The sequence below is a fragment of the Euprymna scolopes genome, chromosome 26 (assembly GCF_053919585.1).
Source record: "Euprymna scolopes isolate OS-2025 chromosome 26, ASM5391958v1, whole genome shotgun sequence".
NCBI lineage: Eukaryota > Metazoa > Mollusca > Cephalopoda > Sepiida > Sepiolidae > Euprymna > Euprymna scolopes.
This window is the reverse complement of record NC_136507.1, coordinates 75476643-75496209: the sequence shown is the minus strand read 5'-3', so window position 1 is coordinate 75496209 and position 19567 is coordinate 75476643. Positions and strand designations below refer to the sequence as shown.

At 38.0% G+C, this 19567-nt stretch overlaps 1 protein-coding gene across 2 annotated transcripts in view; it reads right to left on the bottom strand.

Moving 5' to 3' along the window:
* LOC145248190 (lysine-specific histone demethylase 1A-like) overlaps nt 1–19567 on the bottom strand; it is an 86606-nt gene that overhangs the window by 41704 nt on the left and 25335 nt on the right. For both annotated transcript variants that reach the window (XM_080110052.1, XM_080110053.1), the window contains exon 2: nt 6133–6283. In XM_080110052.1, the coding sequence (XP_079966178.1) occupies nt 6133–6283 (151 nt within the window). The remainder of the gene's footprint in view (nt 1–6132; nt 6284–19567) is intronic.

Sequence of the window (19567 nt, the reverse complement as noted above, 5' to 3'; positions counted from 1 at the left end):
ACGATTGGTGAATTATATGCATATGGGTGTGACTCAAAGGAACGAGGGTGAACAGTTGTATATTCGGGTTTACATTCTAGTTAATGGCACCCAAGTATTCTTTTAGCTTTGATATCGATACTATATATTAGGTTCAATATAATAATTGATACATGAATTAAAATATATTTCAGCATATCTTATAATCGGGCAATGCCGGGCAGCCTGCTAGTTTGATTTAATAAAAATAAAGAATTTTACAGGGGGCAATTGAAACAATTGCATTGAAAAAGTGTAGCAAAATGTAGGAGGTAAAAATCAGGAACAAAGATAAGAAATAGTCAGTTTTACCCTGCACCACCCACCTCTAGAAGAGAGGGATTTCTTGGCTGTAATGACCGTAGAGAAAGAAGGAGACAGAAAAAAAAAAGGCAGAAGAAAACTCGCTTCTCGCAGATTCGTGGTTCGTCACAATGAACAATTCAATCGCCAGAACTACCTATGCATAAAACACTGGCTGACTGCTTCCCAGCGTCCTGCCTTTATAGCGACCGGGAGTTATATTTGCATAATCACGCGAGAGCACAAGCAATTCTGCGAGAATTGTATGAGGTCAAAGCCAATAAAAACCCACGGACGCCATCTTGGAACTCTCTTCCGCTCGGCCCGCAACACAACAACAGACATATCCGAGGTAAGCTCTTTATTTCTCCCCCATTTCGGTTATTGCTAATTCCGCTACACTCCCCTCTGATCTCATGATCACAAACAGGGCAGGAGGGCACTCGTCTTTGTCGGGTACTTCTTCGAAGAATCGGGGGCAGCACTTCCTCATTACCACTATTATTGCCACCGGTCTGTTCCATTATCCCCTCTTGTGGTTTCATAGGCGGTGTTTCACAATTAGGACAGGGAGGCGGGGGCAGTATCCGTCTTTGTTGGGTGCTCCTTCGTAAAGGCAAGAGGGGTGGTCCTTCTCTAGTATGTGCATTATATGGCTCAAAATCCTCTCCGTCGTCCTGCATCATACTCTCTGTCCTTTCAGAAGACATCATACTGTCTTCCTCTTCCTCCGATGTAACAACATAATGGCGCAGATCCTTCATGTGGCGAGGCACGCTGTCCACCAAAATCAATTGAGGGCTGATTACCTTGGTCACCTCACCCTTGCCGAACCTTGTGGTACATCGATTTTGCGGTCTTTTGACCTACACGCGATTTCCAACTTGGTAAGAGCTGTTCTTGGGACCTGGAAATGTAATTGCGAGATTGGTCTTCTTTACTCGAACTTCGTATCGATAAATCCTGTTGGCAGGCGCAGTGAAGGGAGATACGCCGTTTCTGGGTGTGATGTTATACCAGTAGACAATCTCCTGTATGTGACAGCGCATTCTAGCCACTATTCGTTTCACTGTATGGTGATATCGCTCCGCTATGACATTCCCAGCTGGAGCGTATGTACAACGGAATCGCAAGTGAACTCCCCATTTATGTGCAAATGCTTGCAACACATTGCTGCAGAAAGCCGTGTCATTTTCTAAAAGGATTTCATGCAGTGAGCCACGTTCGAGGAACACTGCCGCCAACTGATGAATTACGCTTGCTGAGTCCTGCCTTGCCAATTTCCTCCAAATAGAGAAACACGATGGACCACACATAATGCGTGATATCCATTCCAATTCTCTGGCAATTCTTCGTTCTGGGTCAATGGACTGACATTCCTCACATTTCCGTATGACTGTTTTAACGGTTGCTTTTGTCATGGTTGGGCAAGTTTTCCTGACAAAGTAGGTAGTGGTTGCACCCTTGGACGTCCACTACCTTTGTGAATAGCCATGATTTGACTCTCATCCAGCTTGTCTGTGTGAACCGCACCGATCACTGGGTCAAGCCCGTTTTTCTTTTTCATCGCCTCAAACCACCACTGTGGTACTCGTGTCAATCGGTCAGCGATGTTTTGTGCTGATGGAACCAGCGTCATGTCCACTGTCAGCCCGTACTCTTCCACAAGTTCCTTGAGAGTGTTTAGTCGCCTCCTAATAAGCATCTCGCTTGCTGCTTTGCTGCATACTCACACATTTCCAGTTAGCGTGTCCGAGACCCAATGGTATACGCAGACAGAATCTGTCTATGTGTAGCACCTTGCCCTGCCACTGAAGAGCCAAATTGATGCCTTTCAATATGACGTCCAGTTCAGCTAAGTTGATGTGTTGGGAGTCAGCTTCAGGTCGCAGCCAACATGCATCTTCCAACACAGTTTCACACGTCTCCAAGGCTGCACCAATTGCTAGGGAGCTAGCATCGACCCATACATTCAGCTCTTTGCCGTCCACAAACCAATTTCCCCGGGCCGGATCGTCCTCTGCACAGATTCTAAGATTTTGAACATCATACGATGCAGTACGGCGTCCCTCGCTTCATCATCCCAGCCCTTTGTTACCGAACTTAATCTCCTGAGTATTCCCCAAGCCACACGAAGCCAACCGTACACAGGAAAGTGCCCGACAAGTCCACCACACAGGGAGAACATTGTTCGTCGCATAACAATACTGGGAGCCTCTGATATTGCATTTCCTCGCTTCCACTGCAGTTCACTGCGTTCCATCCCAAGTGCCAATCCCAGCACCCGTGCACCATCCTTCAACCACTCCGGGTTCTTGCACTCCAACCCGAACTGCACTAGATGTTATCTTACACGGGTCATGGGCACCACATCTTCATTGACAAAAATGTCATCAATGTAAGCAGATGCTGTGCGGCGTACAACTTCTTCCTGGGATAATACTTTGCTGATAATTGCTCTCATTATCAGGGAAGCCACATTCAAGCCGAATCCCAAACGGTCAGACAGTATTTTTTCCAGTCAATTTCCGCAGTCTGGTATGGCCAGTGTCTCATGGACCCGTACTTGTAGGTATGCTCTCCTGAGGTCCAGTAGAGGCATGTTAGCACCTTTTTGTCTCCATTCGCGCAGCTTAGTCGCACAAACATCTGCATTGACTGTAAACATGTCTACGTAATAATTTAGTTCTTGGTAGTCCATCACAGGGCGCATTTTGCCTTTGTTCTGCTGTATCACAGCCATCAGGGGAATTGGGCCTTGGGGGGGGGGGAGGGTTCCTAATTTACGGCACGAGCCAACCATTATCTATCCAGGTGCGGAGCTCCTGCATGTATTCTTCAGATTTCTGCTGGCACTGCGTATTCTGACACCCAACTGTGTAGCCTTTCAGGGGGGTGGTCCTCAGACTACTTCCACAATGCAGTCCATGTTCGGTTTTGATGGTCAAAGGTGGCGATGAAATCCAGCTCATTAATAGAAATGGCTGCGCATTTAATATTTTTCCTGACGCTTAGCAGCACTGATCCTGTAGGCTCGACAATGACACCTCCCAGAGCTTTTATGGCATCAATTCCTAGAAGTCAGTCAAACCCCAGCAGTTTGCCACGCATCACTAACACATCGATTCTGGCAGACACACCATCAGTGGATACAGAGACCGCTCCAACACCACAGCACGCATGGGATATTCCACCAATCGTTTTAACATTCACGTTTCTTTTCCTCCAAGACCGGCACCGATCTGCATGTATCGTCCTAAAGCATCCTGTATCAATACGCACCAAACATCGCGTCCCGTCAACATGGATGTCTGCCACCGAGAGCGTTGTGTTCTCATTTTGGTGGGGAAGGAGACTGGTGCTTATGCGTCCTCCCCTTGCTCGTTTCCCCGAGTGTATGGCCGCAACCACGTCCTGATTTTGTTCCCCAGGTGTCGTCAAAATTCTCGCTCTCGATATTAGCTCCCCCATGATCAGTCAGGGCTTCAATGTTCGGCGCCTGTTGAAGAGCAATTGAGAGGATGTCAGGGAACCCAGTGACGAAAGTCAATTTCATGAGTCTCTCTAGGCCATCTCCTATGAACCCGGCCAATCCAATCAACTGCCTGATTTTCTTGGTGTAAACATCCACACGTTCGCCAGCCCATCTGACCATAATTAATTTTCTGTATGCTGCAAACACGTCGTCGGTAAATACCTCTTTTAATTGGGCCTCAATCTGGTCTATCCTCTTTTGATCGTCCTCCTCCATTTCCATGTAGAGGGCCTGTGCATCACCTTCCAGATATAAAAGTAGCAGACTCGCTACAGCATCCACCTGCTGAAGTTGTGCGACGAATCTCACTTTGTTCAGCATACAGAGAACAGCTTGATGATATCACTGCTTATCCGCACCTTCGCCACAGTCGAGCCGACCTAGCTTGCAGCAAAACGTAGTAGGCAAATATCAGGAACAAAGATGGGAAATAGTCAGTTTCACCCTACACCGTCCACCTCTAGAAAAGAGGGATTTCTTGGCTGTAATGACCATAGAGAAAGAAGGAGACAGAAAAAAAAGGCAGAAGAAAACTCGCTTCTCGCAGATTCGTGGTTCATCACAAAGAACAATCCAACCGCCAGAACCACCTACACACAATCTGCAAAACACTGCCTGACTGCTTCCCAGCGTCCTGCCTTTATAGCGAGAGCACACGCGATTCTGCAAGAATTTCATGGGGTCAAAGCCAATAAAAACCCATGGGCGCCATCTTGGAACTCTCTTCTGCTCGGCCGGCAACACAACAACAGACGTATCCGAGGTAAGCTTTTTATTTCCCCCCATTTTGGTTATTGCCAATTCCACTACAAAAAGGAAAAAAGAAAAAAAGTACAAAGAAAGTAAAAGGAGAAAAGAAAGAGAAAAGAAAAAGAAAGAAAGTAAAACTACCAGTTCTCGTTTTGTTTATTTGTTCATAAAGAGAAGCAGACCAGCCTACATTAAAGTGGATGAAGCCAGAAAGATGAGAATACAACGATACTATAACAGTTACATGATTAAGATCTATTTTCTTTTGTACTTTTAACATGCAATCTTTTGCATAGTGATTGGTATATAGTTTGGTTGCCTAGCACAACCATGTTTAGTGGAAGGGTTTATCAGTATTTTGTTTAGTGCAGCATTCACCCCGAGCGAGACTGAGGTGGCTTTCTCTTCTGTAGCAAGGAAATTCACAAGTGGCCCTCCAGTCACATGTATATCCAGGTCAGGGGAAGATAAATGCATTAGTTTTTGTAGTTTTTTTTCTGCAAGGAAGTGTAGCCATTCTCGCACAAACAGACCCCTGTCTGTGTGTAATTGACCTAAATAATACAATCACAGATTATGGAATAAGCAATAGCAAGATCAAATCATATTGGATATAAAGTGCTCAATTATACACGAATACTATTGAGAAATGTATCCTCCCTAGAAGAATAGGTAAAACAATCTTTAATTATTTATTTTTTTTTATCTGCACATTTTCTTTAATCAACCTGTTCCAAATAAAATAAAATCAGTAAGCTAATTTGAAAATAGTTAACCAAACCCAGCAATGTAGCATTTCACCACTCTCTTGTCAGCTTTTCTTTTATAGACATGCCATGGTTATATCCGATTGATTGGATTGAAAAATTGTCCACACATTAAACCCCTTTTCAGCCAAGTCATTTGGGAAGCAAGAGCCTGATAATCACATGTTTCTGTAGCTTTCTACAAGTCGATCAATATTAGCTTGGTCGCCTGGGTGAAGGGGTATGGTGTTGAAACCCAAAACCCTTAATGATGCCAAATATGCATCATCGATGATATAATGCGTTGAATTTCTGGATTATATTTTTTAAAAGAATGATCCGAGTAATCTTTTGATCCTTACTCAACCTTGACAAGAAAAAACAGATCAGTAAACATTCTTTTTGCAATTTAGAAACGTTAAGCAGGGACAAAAGAAGACAAGAGAGTCATTAGGATACATCTAAAGTTATCTTGTTGGATCTTCAAAATCAGACCCAAGTCTGACATACTGGATTCAGGAAAAAAAAAAAAAAAATTTAGAAATGAAAGAGGGGAAAAAACAAATGAAGAGGAGGGGACAAAAATGAGGGGAGGAACAGAAATGAAGGAGAAAAACCAGAAACGAAGGAGAAAAAACAGAAACAAAGGAAAATAGAAACGAAGAAAAGTAGAAACGAAGAAAAAACAGATTTTTTTTTTTTAAGATTTTCATAGATGCAAAGATAACTAATAAAGTTTTGTTTAGATATAAAAAAAAAAAAGTGAGCTTTCATAAATACCTGTTGGGTCATCGTTCTCACTTTCCACCTCTGGCTCTTCTACTTTCATCTTTTCTTTCTCCTTTTCAGTTTTCTTCTCTTTTTCTTCTTCCGACACATATTCCTCTTCTGAAAGATTGGCCAGTTGCTCGTCCATTTCTTTGTATTCAACCTGGCAAAGATTTCACGTGCAGACAGTACAGATTTATAAACAATTGAGTATCGGAAACAAATTTTTAAGACACCCCACCCCTGGTACTAAAAACTGAATATCTCGATAATACTGTGATCAGTTTTATGCAAAACTAAAAATAATCAAAATAGTGTCATACTGATGAATGATGCAGTAAAGATAACTTTATTATTTGAATGTGATGATAAAAAAGACAAGACTTTTGCAGAAACGGTACATACATTTGCTCAGAAATAAATAAGGGCTTTTCATAAAAATTAAATCATAACATATCTAGAAAAATATTTAACATAAGCAAATCCTTCCTAGACAAGAAAAAAAAAAAAAACCAGATATGTCTAAACATGATAATTAATGCAGGTGGGATTCAGGAGTCGATCCTTGGTCTTTTATTGTTCCTGATATAAATAACCTCCCTGGTAAAATTGTGTCAGAGATGGGTATATTTGCCGATGATATCATGCTCTAGAAAAGAGATATGAGAGAAAAAAGAATCTGCACACATATATTCAAGGCAATGGCAGAAACTCTAGAAAACAACCTTCAATCTATAGTGGAATGGGGCTGTAAATGGATGGTAACATTTAATGCTGCTAACTCGTTTCTTTTAACAAGGAAAAAAAAAAAAAACTTCTCGACCGATGATTGCCATGACAAATAACACCCCAAGTGAGAGCCCCTCTTTCAAACTTCTCAGCCTAACATTCACAGGCAACATGAATTGGAAAAAATACATTGAGGACATTGCCAAAGCTGCTGCAAAGGCAGGCTCTCTCGACTGTGCTAGAAAATTACTCACACCAGAGAGCATCCTATATTTTTATAAAACCGCAAATTTGCCTATGCGTGGAATATTTTAGTCACATCTGGGCTGGAGCATCTATCACTTGTCTCTCACTCTTCAGAAAAAGAGTCGCAAATCTAATAGGTCATTCCCTATCAGCTCCAATCTGTCCCATTGCTGAAATGTTGAACCCCTGTGCTTGTTTTATGAGTATTTTAATGGTATGTGTTCTGATGAACTCCTAGTACTTGTGACCCCTCGATATATTCTCGACAAGCAGCAAAATATCACCCCTTCTCTGTTGAGGTCCCTAGATGATGAAAAGTCTTCCACTGTAATAGTTTCTTCCCTTGAACTGCTAGACTTTAAAATTTCCTCCTTGTTTCCTTTTTTCCTCTGACTGTACAAATCTGCAGATGTTTAAATGTAATGTGAACAAACAACCTCCTCACCCCATAGTCCCCTGTTAGACATGATCTCAAATAGTAATCCCTTACATCCAAGTGGTAATATGCCTTGTTTAGAGTGAAAAGGAGTAAAAATGTGCCACCCTCCCTATGTGACAAATATTTTAATGATAAACATCGATCACAGCTGAAGGAAAATCAGAACTCTAAGAATATCCAACTACGTCAGTTTTCAATATTGGTGGTTGTATATAACGACAGTTCAATAAGTAATACCTATGACCCACTTTCTGTTGTCTGATCTCATTGAAATTTTGCATGTACAATGATTTATATCTCTATGGGTTATATGGAAAATTGCAGTTTTGAACTAATTGTGGTTTCTGTTTTTTAGTGATCCAGTTTTTGTATTTGAAAGGATGCACACCATAGGAGACTTAATGAAATGAAAAAATGATGGTAATGATGTCCCATACCCTTGATGAGTCATTTGTTGATCAAGTTGCAGTTGCCATTTTGGAAGATTGACACATAACTATTCTCCAAATAGTCCAAGAGATTAAGATTAGTACAGGGTTTGTGGGAACTATCGTTCATGTCAACCATTTGAATATGAAGACGGAGTCTGCCAGATGGATTTCCAAGTTGCCGACACCTTTCCAGAAACAAATATAGAACAAAGAAATGTTACCAAAGGCAAGATAAGTTACTCTTCCACCTACCTGGAGAAGTTTTGTGTTTTTACTTATTTTAAAGTATTTAATCAGGAACACAAAGTAAAACAAGTAATGTCGAGTTTTAAGTTAGAACAAGAAAAAGATCTTCCTCTTATAATGCTGAATGGTTATCAAAAGGTTTTTTTTTTTAAGTCTTTAGTATGACTTCTCCTGGCACACAAACACAATCATAGCAACAAATAAGAACAATACAGAATACAGACACGAATACCTCTAAAAGTAACTTTTTTTCTAGTGCACATTTACCTTAGATTGATAAAAGAAAAGAAATCAATTATATAAAGGTGTGCTTGTTTTCGTCAAGTGGTTCCAATATGAGGGATCGATTTATTGTATTAGAAACTGCACACACGTAAGTATACCAAAGAGTTTTCCTGTTAATTTTCATGTTAATTTAAAAATTGTAAATGTCAAGTGATGAAACTTGAAGATTGCGTCTTAAAAATAAATTTTTTTTTTAGTAAATATCCAGATACGCTACAACAGAACACCGACCACTCTAATTTGTATTTGAGGTCGCTGACAATGAATCTGATAGTCAAACTTGGGGCAAATTTACCGTTTGGATGGTATTAACCCCTGAACCCACGAACTACTTTCCACCATTTTGCAGCTTCCGTTTACGCTACGCATAAACGACGGCTTCAACAAGCAAACTGCCTTCTCACATGGCGTACAAATCTTCTGTCGAAAATTTGAAATTAGATAAAAAAGAAATAAAACAAGAAAAGAAAAGCACACCAAGTTGTGTGTGTGTGTGTGGGGGGGGGGGTAATTTAATTTTATTTATTTATTTTTTCCAGAACATAGAATTTTCTATTTTCCAAAAATACATTATAGCACTTTTTGGGTGGAAAATTTAAAATTAGCTGAAAAAGAAATAAAACAAGAAAAGGAAAGCACTTCAAGTGTGGAGAGGGGGAGGGGTTAATTTAATTGTTTTTTTGTTTTTTTTCCCCTGGAACATAGAATTCTCAAATTTTCAAAAAGTAGCGCACCGACATTTACCAATTAGAACACCATTTAACATTTTTAAATGGTGTTCTAATTGGTAAATGTCGATGCGTTACTTACAGAAAAACGGTTAACTAAACTGCAGAAGCATCTATTAAGCTACATAAGTTCTATAATTGAATCCCCCATCCCACAAAATAAAGAAAAAAGGTCCCCCAATTTGTTGTACTTTTCTTTAATTGTGTAAGTCATTAAAAAATGTCAGTCCGTAATTTTTGGATTGATATGCCATGTGAGAAGACAGTTTGCTCGGTGAAGCAAGCCGTCGTTTATGTTGCAGCGCGCACGCGCGTAGCGTAAACAGAAGCTGCAACATGGTGGAAAGTAGTTCATGGGTTCAGGGGTTAATACCATGCAAACGGTAAATTTGCCCCAAGTTTTAATATCAGATTCGTTGTCAGCGACCTCAATTACTTATAAAAATACAAGTTAGAGTGGTCGGTGTTCTGTTGTAGCGTATCTGGATATTTACCTTTTTTTTTTTTTTAATTCGCGAAAAAAATTCGCCCTACCAAAACCTTTGTAGATATCGGGGAACGAAACTTGATAATTATAAATATGTATATAATCGAAAACGGGCAAATTTCAAGCTAAATTATAAAAAAAAAAAAAAAAAAAAAAAAAGGAGGTTAAATTGGCGAAATTTGGCCAAAAAACGTACAGTGGTTCTAAAATGGGCGCTGGCTGGAACAATGGAACATTGCATTAGAAACTGAGCACCCCTCCTACACATATTTCAATATTGATTTTTTGGGGGTGGGGATAATCTGGTAGATTAGTGTCCGTTCGAAGTCTGCTGAAAAAAAATGATGAAATATATATATATATGGGGGGGGGGGGGTACCACTCGTACACACGAATTAAAAAAAAACAAACTTATCCAAGTAGAAGAATTTTAAATAACATTTGTTTTGTTTTTTTTATATAACTTCCCCCCCCCCGTTTCGTTTCTTATAAATGCAAAATGACAACAACAATTGATGCGCGTGCACACACACCGGATATTGTATAAACAAAACTATTTGATAGGGATAAAACATTAAAAATACATTCTAAAATCAATATAACAATGAAAACATAAAATGAACACTCAATTCATTAAAGAATTGAAGTTTTAACAAACATGATAATTATCTATTTCTTGTACAAATGTATGTACGCACCGACTGCAAAACGGTCATGTTTAGTTTGGGTCCTTACGGGCCACCATACTTTAGGAAAAGGCTCTTAATTTAAGAATCTTTAAGACATCAAAATGCAAAATTACAACGATTTTATTTTACTATGCTTAAATGTTTATTAAAATAAGACATTAAATATTAGCGATTGTTGAAATTTTCTAACAATTCTGTTAATTGCCTAAAAATTAATTAATTTAATTACCTCTCCTCTACACCAAAACATTGGAAAATGCACACTTCAAAATTTATTACATTTTTTTTTGGCTATTTTGACAGAGCGTTCGAAAAAAAAAAAAAAAAAAAAAAAAAATTACCTAGTAAATCAAAATTGCGAAATATGAAATAGCAGGCATATGGAACGAAACACGCGTTCGGGCTATTGAAAGAGAATCGTTTAGTTAACAAGAATTTGAATAAAAATAATAAAATAAATAAATTCGACAGTTTTGTTTTTCTTTTTTGGCGTTGTAAATCTTTGCCATTTTTTTTTCGTCTTCTCTTTTCCGACTATTTATTACATACGAAGAAAAAGCAAATATATAACAAATGTTATCAAAGTTACTCTTCTACCTATCTGAATAAGTTTTTAGTGTTTTTACTATCTTTATGAAAAAAAAAAAAAAATGGCCGCTATTGGACACTTTCGTACGTAATTTTTTAATCTTAATAAAATTAAATCAACTTTATTTTACAAGAAGTTGAATAAAACATTGCAAACGAAAAGGAAGTTGTGACTAGACTCGTTCATTTTTTTAATTTTAAATTATTGTAAAATAGTATTTATATTATTGTTGGTAATCTCCAAAAATACCGCTAGGGCTTACAACATGGCCGCCAGAAGAGTCACGTGATCCGGTTGATCCAAAACATGAATCGTGCAAATGGAAAACGCAGCCTTGAAGGCAAACTTTGACAAACAATCACAATTTGTTTGTATTTAATTTTTTGTTGATATAATGTTGTTATAAAAATAGGCAAACTTTGAGAAACAATCTTAGGTTGTTTTTAGTTAAAACAGTGTTTATAAAAAGTATTTTTTTCAGAACAAACAAGTGGTCGACTAGGTGTATCAGAATTTTAGGCGGAATTTTTGACACCCCCAACAAAAAACTGCGAATAAAATATATAAAACTCGTAATTTCTGTTTTTAAAGTGGGTTGTCAATTTTCTTTATGAAATATACTTCCAAAATAAACTATTACAGTCGTTTAAAACATAATAGAAGTATTATTTTTTATTTTTTAAAAACAATGTTTACAAAATGTCTACGCACGTTCGTAGACATTTTGTAAACATTTAAAAAACAAACTGTGATTGTTTCTCAACAAAAAATTAAATGACCGTTCTAAATAAATTATTTATTATTATGATATTGAAAAACTGTTTTTGTACTTAATTATTATGCTTGTTTGTCAATTATTATGCTTGTTTGTCAAAGTTTGCTTTAAATTTGCGTTTTCCGGTTTCGTAATACGGCGATTCATGTTTTGGATCAACCGGATCACGTGACTCTTCTGGCGGCCATGTTGTAAGCCCTAACGGTATTTTTGGAGATTACCTTATTGTTTTTTTTTGTTTTTTTTTTTCTATGAATAACATTTATTCAAAAAATTAGCTTCAAATTTACAACGTCAAAATAGTCGATTTTATTATTTTTATTCAAATTCCATTTAAACAACGATTCTCTCTTCCAATAGCCGGAACGCGTGTTTCGTTTCCTATTTCGCAATTTTGATTTACCAGGTGATTTAGGCCATTATTTGTTTTTATTTTTTCGAACACTCAGTCAAAAATAGACCTTTTTTCTGCCTGTAACATTTTTCGATGCTTATTTAGAATTCAACCTAATAAAAAAAAAAAAAAAACATTCCGGCATATTCCTTGAGACATTTCACTGTTGAGTTCCTTTCCGTTTTCTAGACGATGTTAGCTGATTTGGCGTCCCCGACGAAACATCTTCCAACAGAGATTTTAACTGAAGAAATTTACCATATTTTTAAGCGCAATTAGACAAATTATTATTATTAGTAGTAGTAGTAGTAGTAGTATTGGTATTATTATAAGCAGTTTGACGTAAGAATGATACAGACACTAAAAATGATACAGAAACTGTAAAAAAAAAAAAAAAAAAAAAAAAAAATACGTTTTGGTACTTCTGAATGACAGTGACACGAGGCGAATGTGTATTTTAGTTTCAAGAACGGCCGATAGAGGGCGTGTGTCAGCCGAACAGGGGTCGATAGGGACTACCAAAAGTCACCACAGAATTACCCCACCCTATATGTAACACGATGTAACTTTATTATAAATTAATATTATCAATATAACTTTTGTACCATTTAAAAGAAGGGCAAAAGAAACCAGTAATAATTAAAAATAATTTTTTTTCTCGAACGATAATGAAATTGCGAGACGAAAATCGTGTTTACATAATTGACGCTTTAAAATAACGTTCCCATGTAGTAGACGTTCCGAACGTATTTAATAAATCTAGGAAAAATCAACTAATGGTCAGATTTTCGTGAAATTTTCAATACTTATCCATTTTAGAATAAAATTACATATAGAATGCAGTTTTCGTAAAATATACGAGGGGAAATATTTTTTTAGTGCGTGTCCCCGCCCCCATATTTATTTTTTCGAAATTCGAACAAAATATATTTAAATCTATCGAAATTTCTATCTTTTTTTTTATTTTTTTTTTTTTTATTCAATTTTCACCCCAAACAAGGCACAGTGCCACTTTGAAGCAGGGGGCTACTATTAGGGAATTAATTAGCGGGGTCATTATGAAGGGAGAAGAGTAGAAAGATGTTTGTTAACATTACACTTGAACTTCTGCATATCATTGCAGTTGGGAAAGCAGAATCCCGGAAGGGAGTTCCAAAGACCCGCAGTTCTGGGGAAGAAACTATTGGAGTAAAAGGCTTTCTTGCACCTAGGGATCTCCACTGTAAAGGGATGAGACTTAGTAGCTTGTCGGGTTTGTCGGGGGTAGTTACGTCGGGGAGGTACAAGTGTTTGCAGTTCGTCAGAGCATTCACCATTAAAGTATTTGTAGAACAGGCAGAGGGATGCAACATCTCGTCGATGGGACAGAGGTTGAAGCCCAGATGACAGTTCAGGACCTATCAGGTTTGCGACTCTTTTTTGAACCCTGTCCAGGAGCGAGAGACAAGCAGCAGATGCACCAGCCCAGATGTGACAACAGTACTCCATACATGGGCGAATGGTTGCCTTATAGAGGTATAGGATACTGGCAGGCGTAAGTAGTTTTCTAGCACGGTAGAGGGAGCCAACCTTTCTTGCAGCAGCCTTGGCAATGCTCTCAATGTATCTATTCCAGTTCATATTCCCTGTAAACGTTAGGCCGAGGAGTTTAAAAGAAGTACTTTCAGGCAATGTGTTCTTGGCCATTGCTATTGGTGGTAGAGAAGGTTTCTTGTAGTTATTTAAGGAAACAAGCTTAGTCTTAGCAGCATTGAATGAGACCAACCATTTTTGTCCCCATTCCACTACGGATTGGAGGTCATCCTCTAGTGTTTCTGCCATTTTCTTGGATATGTGTTCATTTGTTTTCCCCTCATATCTGTTATAGAGAGTGGTGTCATCGGCAAATATACCCATCTCCGAAACAATATTATCAGGGAGGTCGTTTATGAATATCAGGAACAATAGAGGTCCAAGGATAGACCCCTGAGGCACTCCCGCATTTATGTCATATTGTTTGGATGTACGTCCGTCGAGGACAACTTTGATTTTTCTATTACTTAAGAAGGATTTAATTACGTTATGAATTCTTCCAGTGATTCCATATGATCTAATTTTCCTTAGAAGACCATCGTGCCATACCCTGTCAAAAGCCTTAGATATATCAAGGGCCACCGCTCTACCCTCCCCTGTTTTATCCAATGAACGGTATATACGTTCAGAAACTACAGTTAAGATATCTGCTGTTGAACGGGCTTGCCTGAATCCATATTGTTTGTCAGTCAAGAGTTTAGCAGCTGTTAGGTGCTGGACTAGGGCTTTATTAACTAAGGACTCAAATATTTTGGCGAAAAGTGGGAGGAGGCTAATGGGGCGATAATTTAGTGGGTCAGTTCTTTCACCAGAATTCTTGAAGACTGGTACCACAGAGGCGGTTTTCCAGCAGTCGGGAAAACAAGATTCGTTAAGGCATTTATTGTAAAGTTTGGACAGAAGTGGAGCAACCTCGGCAGAGCATTTTTTTAATAGCACAGCCGGGATGAGATCTGGTCCACATGCTTTAGAGGTGTCTAGGTTTTTTATAATAGCATGTACCTGAGAAGGGGTGATTTTCAAGTCGTCAAGTGTGGCGTCTGTTCGCAGAGGAAAATCAGGGAGTGAGTGGTGTACCGAGTTCAGTGTGGAGTTTGAGGCAAACCGACTGGCAAGCAGATTAGCCTTGTCAGTTGCCGTGCAAGCAACCTCATGATTGTTTGTTAGTGGGGGAATAATTGACTGTCCATTATTAACTACGCTGTTGTAGATTTTCCAAAAATCCCGGGTTCCTAATTTCTGTGCTTCGATGCGCTTTCTGGTGGTTTCAGAGTAATCTGACTTAGCTGTGTCTATCACTCTCTTACAATTATTTCTAGCTTCTATAAACTTCTGTTTATTTGAGCTGGACTTATGTCGGTTGAATCTGCGGAACGCATGCTGCCTTTGACAAATGGCAGCTGCACAAGCAGAAGTAAACCATTGGGGGGAGTGGGGCTTGCTATAGTATTTCCGTGCGGGAACATGTGCTTCAATAGCAGTTTTGAACCATTCAGTTGTCTCATTTGCACACTGTTCCGCTGGAAGAGTAAAGATATTTTGCCATGAGGCATCTCTGATGAGCTCCCTGATGGCTTCCCAATCAGCCTTTTTGTAATACCTCGTTGTTTTGAGTAGTGGGTCTTCAGTTTTAGGGCGAGAATTTAGGCTGATTTCTACCATTATCACAGCGTGATCAGCATTCCCGAGTGGGCTATGGGCATTTGTTGTACAGTCATTGGGAACTGTTGTCAGAAAGAGATCTAGAAGTGAGGCATGTTGATCGTGCTGGTCTGGGAAACGTGTCGGAAATGTAACCATCTGAGATAGGGAATGAGATATAGAGAAGCTATATGTGGCGCTACCAGCTACGTCTGTGTGATTTGAGAATCCTAGCCAGTTACTGTGGTGGACATTGAAGTCACCAAATACATGTATTTGTGCGCTAGTATCGAGGGAGAGTGCTATATCTATGCTGTCTGAGACTTTGTTTATTAGGGTACAGTCTTGGTTTGAGGGAGAGCGGTAGAGAAAATATAAGTAGCTAATATTGTGTTGCATATTTAGTCTGAAGCACATAAAGGCCTGGCCCTCTGATTCTAGTTTTATTTCTCTAGTTAGGGGGAGGGTGTTTCGAATATAGACTCCAAGTCCATGCATATGTCTGTCCGAGTCCTTACGGTAGAGTGGGAGATAACCAGGCATGTTAAAGTGGTTAGAGGGTATGGAGGAGTGAAGGTTAGTTTCACTTAATGCTAAGATATCCGGGGTGTTTACAAGGAGAAATGACTCAACATCATCTAAGTTAGTTCTAAGCCCGCGGATATTAGTAAATGCAAGCCTCAAGGGAGGAGGCAGGTTGGTTTTCTTTGAGTTTGGTCCTGGTTTAAACGTAACTTTTGCTTGAGCTGTCATTTCATTTTATTTTACTTAAAAGTTTCAGTTAGGGTGGATGAGTGAGGGGGTGCTGGACAAGTAGTTGTGCAGAATACCAGACATGCAATACAAGTAGACCATCAGCTGTCCTCACCCACAGGATTGTGGCCTCAGGAAAGCCCACCGGGGATGAGTGCAGGGTCCCTTTCCATGCGCGACATGGCACTACAAACATCCCGATATTTTACAACTGTTGATGGAGCAGCCGCTCTAAGCGCTACCAAAGAGTTAGGGCTCCTGTACTATCAGTCGGAAACAGCAGCCAGGAACTGTCAATCCGGTACCCTCAATCCATTAGGCAAAGCCAGCCCAGTCCAACTGCACTGACATATATGGCACTGAAGCACCCCACTGTGTCCAGTTTAGGGGGATGGGATGTGGCAGGAGTGGGGAAAAGCGGCGTTCATTACCCTAGTCAGGAAACAAGGTCAACCACTGGGTGATTCAAGCGAGTCCCTGTGATAGTACCTCTACGCCTGGCCAATAGGCAAAGAAGGAGTATGAAAGCCGAGCGATAGACAGAGTCTATCTCCTCCTTAAGCAGTTTAGGTTTGCCAACCGGTGATTTGTTTGAGTCACCAGCTCTAGGAAGGTTGTCGTCCAGGACTGAAGAGACCTCCCTCCCCTAGGTTTAGTTTCAGAGTTTTCCTTCTCCTAGACGGATGGCCTGGGAAGACCTACGGGTCCATCAGCTCCGAGGGGGTTCGCCCCGCGCCTGGGTCCTAATCCAGGTATTTCTGCGACCCCGCATGGGTAGTTAATATTTATTGGTTATTTAGGTTAATATCTCCTGGAAAAATCGGGCATTTAGGTTAGCTTCTACAGAAGATTTTCACTCCTCAAGTGTGGTTTAAAAAGGGCATTATTATGCTGTCCATTTTCATTTATACTGAGAGAGGGTATACGTAAAAATTCATGCAGTGGAAGCAGTTAAATTTGCTACAGTATTGGATCGAGAGAGTCGAGTTAATGTATGGTTAGATATAGTTTTGTAAGTTTAGCAATGTATGGTTAGATATGGTTTAGTAGGTTTAGGAATGTATAGTTAGATATGGTTTAGTAGGTTTAGGATTAGGATAAAGTGTTAGAGTATGATCTACTTTCTATTAGAAATTCTGATTTGGTGCCCAAACCGGACATTTAGTAAGACTGAAAGATTAGATATGCTCAGTATAGAGACAAGAGAACATTTGATTTGTGAAACATAAGAGTTCAAATAAGTAAAAAATATTCATTTTTAAAAAATTTAAATACACATATTAAACAAAAATTTACCTTGAAGTTGCAATTAAAAAATTGATATAAACTTATGTTTTTTTTAAATAGCGTTTTTTATCAAATTAATATATGCTATAATCAGTTGAATTGCCAATAAAAAGAAACTTCGTAAACATTAATTAATTTTTAAAAGATTAAAATTCCATTATTTCAAAATGTTCTGTTACAACATAGATTTTAAATTAATTGTGTTTAAAATCTTTTTTAAATATTAAGTTTTAATATAAACATGACTCTTGTCAGCTATTTTATCGCCAGATTAAAACCAATTTGCAAATATTATTGCACAAATATTAAGCATTTTGTAGCCCCCCCCTCATATTTTGTTTGTCTCTTTACCGAACAAAATATGGAAGCCCGTAGGTAACCAAAAGAACTTTCAGTAAAACCGTATTTCATATTTAATATACAAATGTTTATAATATTATTAATCATTAAACTGTGTAAATCTTAAAACCTAACAAAATTATAACAAATATTAATTACTAGCGAAGGGTACCCGGCGTTGACCAGGTGTTTGTAGGTGTGTGTGAAAAAAACCAGAAATGTGAAAAAAAAAAAACAGGTGCCCGTGAAGCGTTGACGCGCAGTTGGATATTAGTAAAGTGTGAAAAAAAAACAAAACAAAAAAAAAAAAAAAAAAAAAAACAGGTGCGCGTTTTTGATTGACGTGACGGCGATAGGTATTCAACAGTTAGCATTTTGTGCTGGACAGTTTTTAATGAGGTCAATAAATCGGTTTGTTTGTTTTTAAAAACCCGCTCCCAGTTTATTAGGGGGAGCGTCTCGTCTCGAAATGAAAGCTACCGTCTGATATGACGAAGTGACATTGACCAAACGTTACTTAGCTCTCTAGAGACCACTGGCTTTCGGCCAGTAATTAGTCGAGTTTCTCTTTTTGTTTATACCGAAAACCCGAATGTAACGCGTGCCGATGCGGGAAATGTCGAATAATTAACGTTTGAAAGTCAATAAAATTAAATAGACAGGCGAACTCCGTAGTTAAGTGTGAGATATTACAATTTATAGATGATATAAAAAGTTTTAAGTTGTGAAGCGAGCGAGCGCTTCTCTGAAAGAAGCCTTTTGTGGACATCGAGGAAAAGCGTACATACATGCATACATACATTTTCGCTTTTATATATATATATATATATATATATAGATTAATTGCAGTTTGAAGAAGATAAACAAAGGGTTTAAAAAAATCATTAAGTCGCTTCTGCTTTTCCATAGTTCGTATAGTACACACAAATCTGACGTCACGGAAACATGCGGTCCAATCTTCACAATCGTTTGGCAATCCCTAGGGGTCGATAAATCGTATCACTCGTTGAAAATAAAATAAAACAATATAATGAATTTGTAAAAATAAATAAATAAAAACTTCTTTATTAAAATTATATTTTGCTCTACTGACAAACCAAAAATTATATTTTGATATATATTTATACAATCTTACTGTTTAAAAAAAAAAAAAAAAAAAAAAAAAAAAAAATCTTTGTGTAAAAAATATTCCTAAACCTCTGTAAATGTTTCATATTTTACAAAATATATTTTCCTAAATTTTGCTAAAATTATATTTTGATATATTTTTATACAATCTTATTGTGAAAAAAAAAAAAAAAAAAAAATTTTTTTTATATAATATATATATATAAATAATTTTATATATATATATATATATATATATATATATATATATATTGCTCGTACAGGAAAAAAACGCAATCCTAAAAACAATCTATAAATGTTTCATGATTTTAACATTTTATTTTTACTTAAAAATCACTCATTTAAAAGAAATAATATTAAAACATTAAAATTATATTTTTTTATACAATAAATGTTTCGCTTTTCCTATATTTTTGTGTTATTCATTTCGTTATTATATATTTTTGCGTTCTCAGAGACACTTGTGTATATTTTGCGGTTCACAGAACGGCCGGTAGAGGGCATTTCTCATTCAAAGAACAGGGGTCGATAACTCGTCTCAGTCGCCTCATGGCACTGTTATGCAGAAGTACCTATGTTTTTTTTTTACTTTTACGAACTTAACAGTTACAAGAAATAAATATTACAACTGTTCATATTGTTCCACTTATTTTCATAGAAAATGTTAATAAATAATAAAAAAAATATAT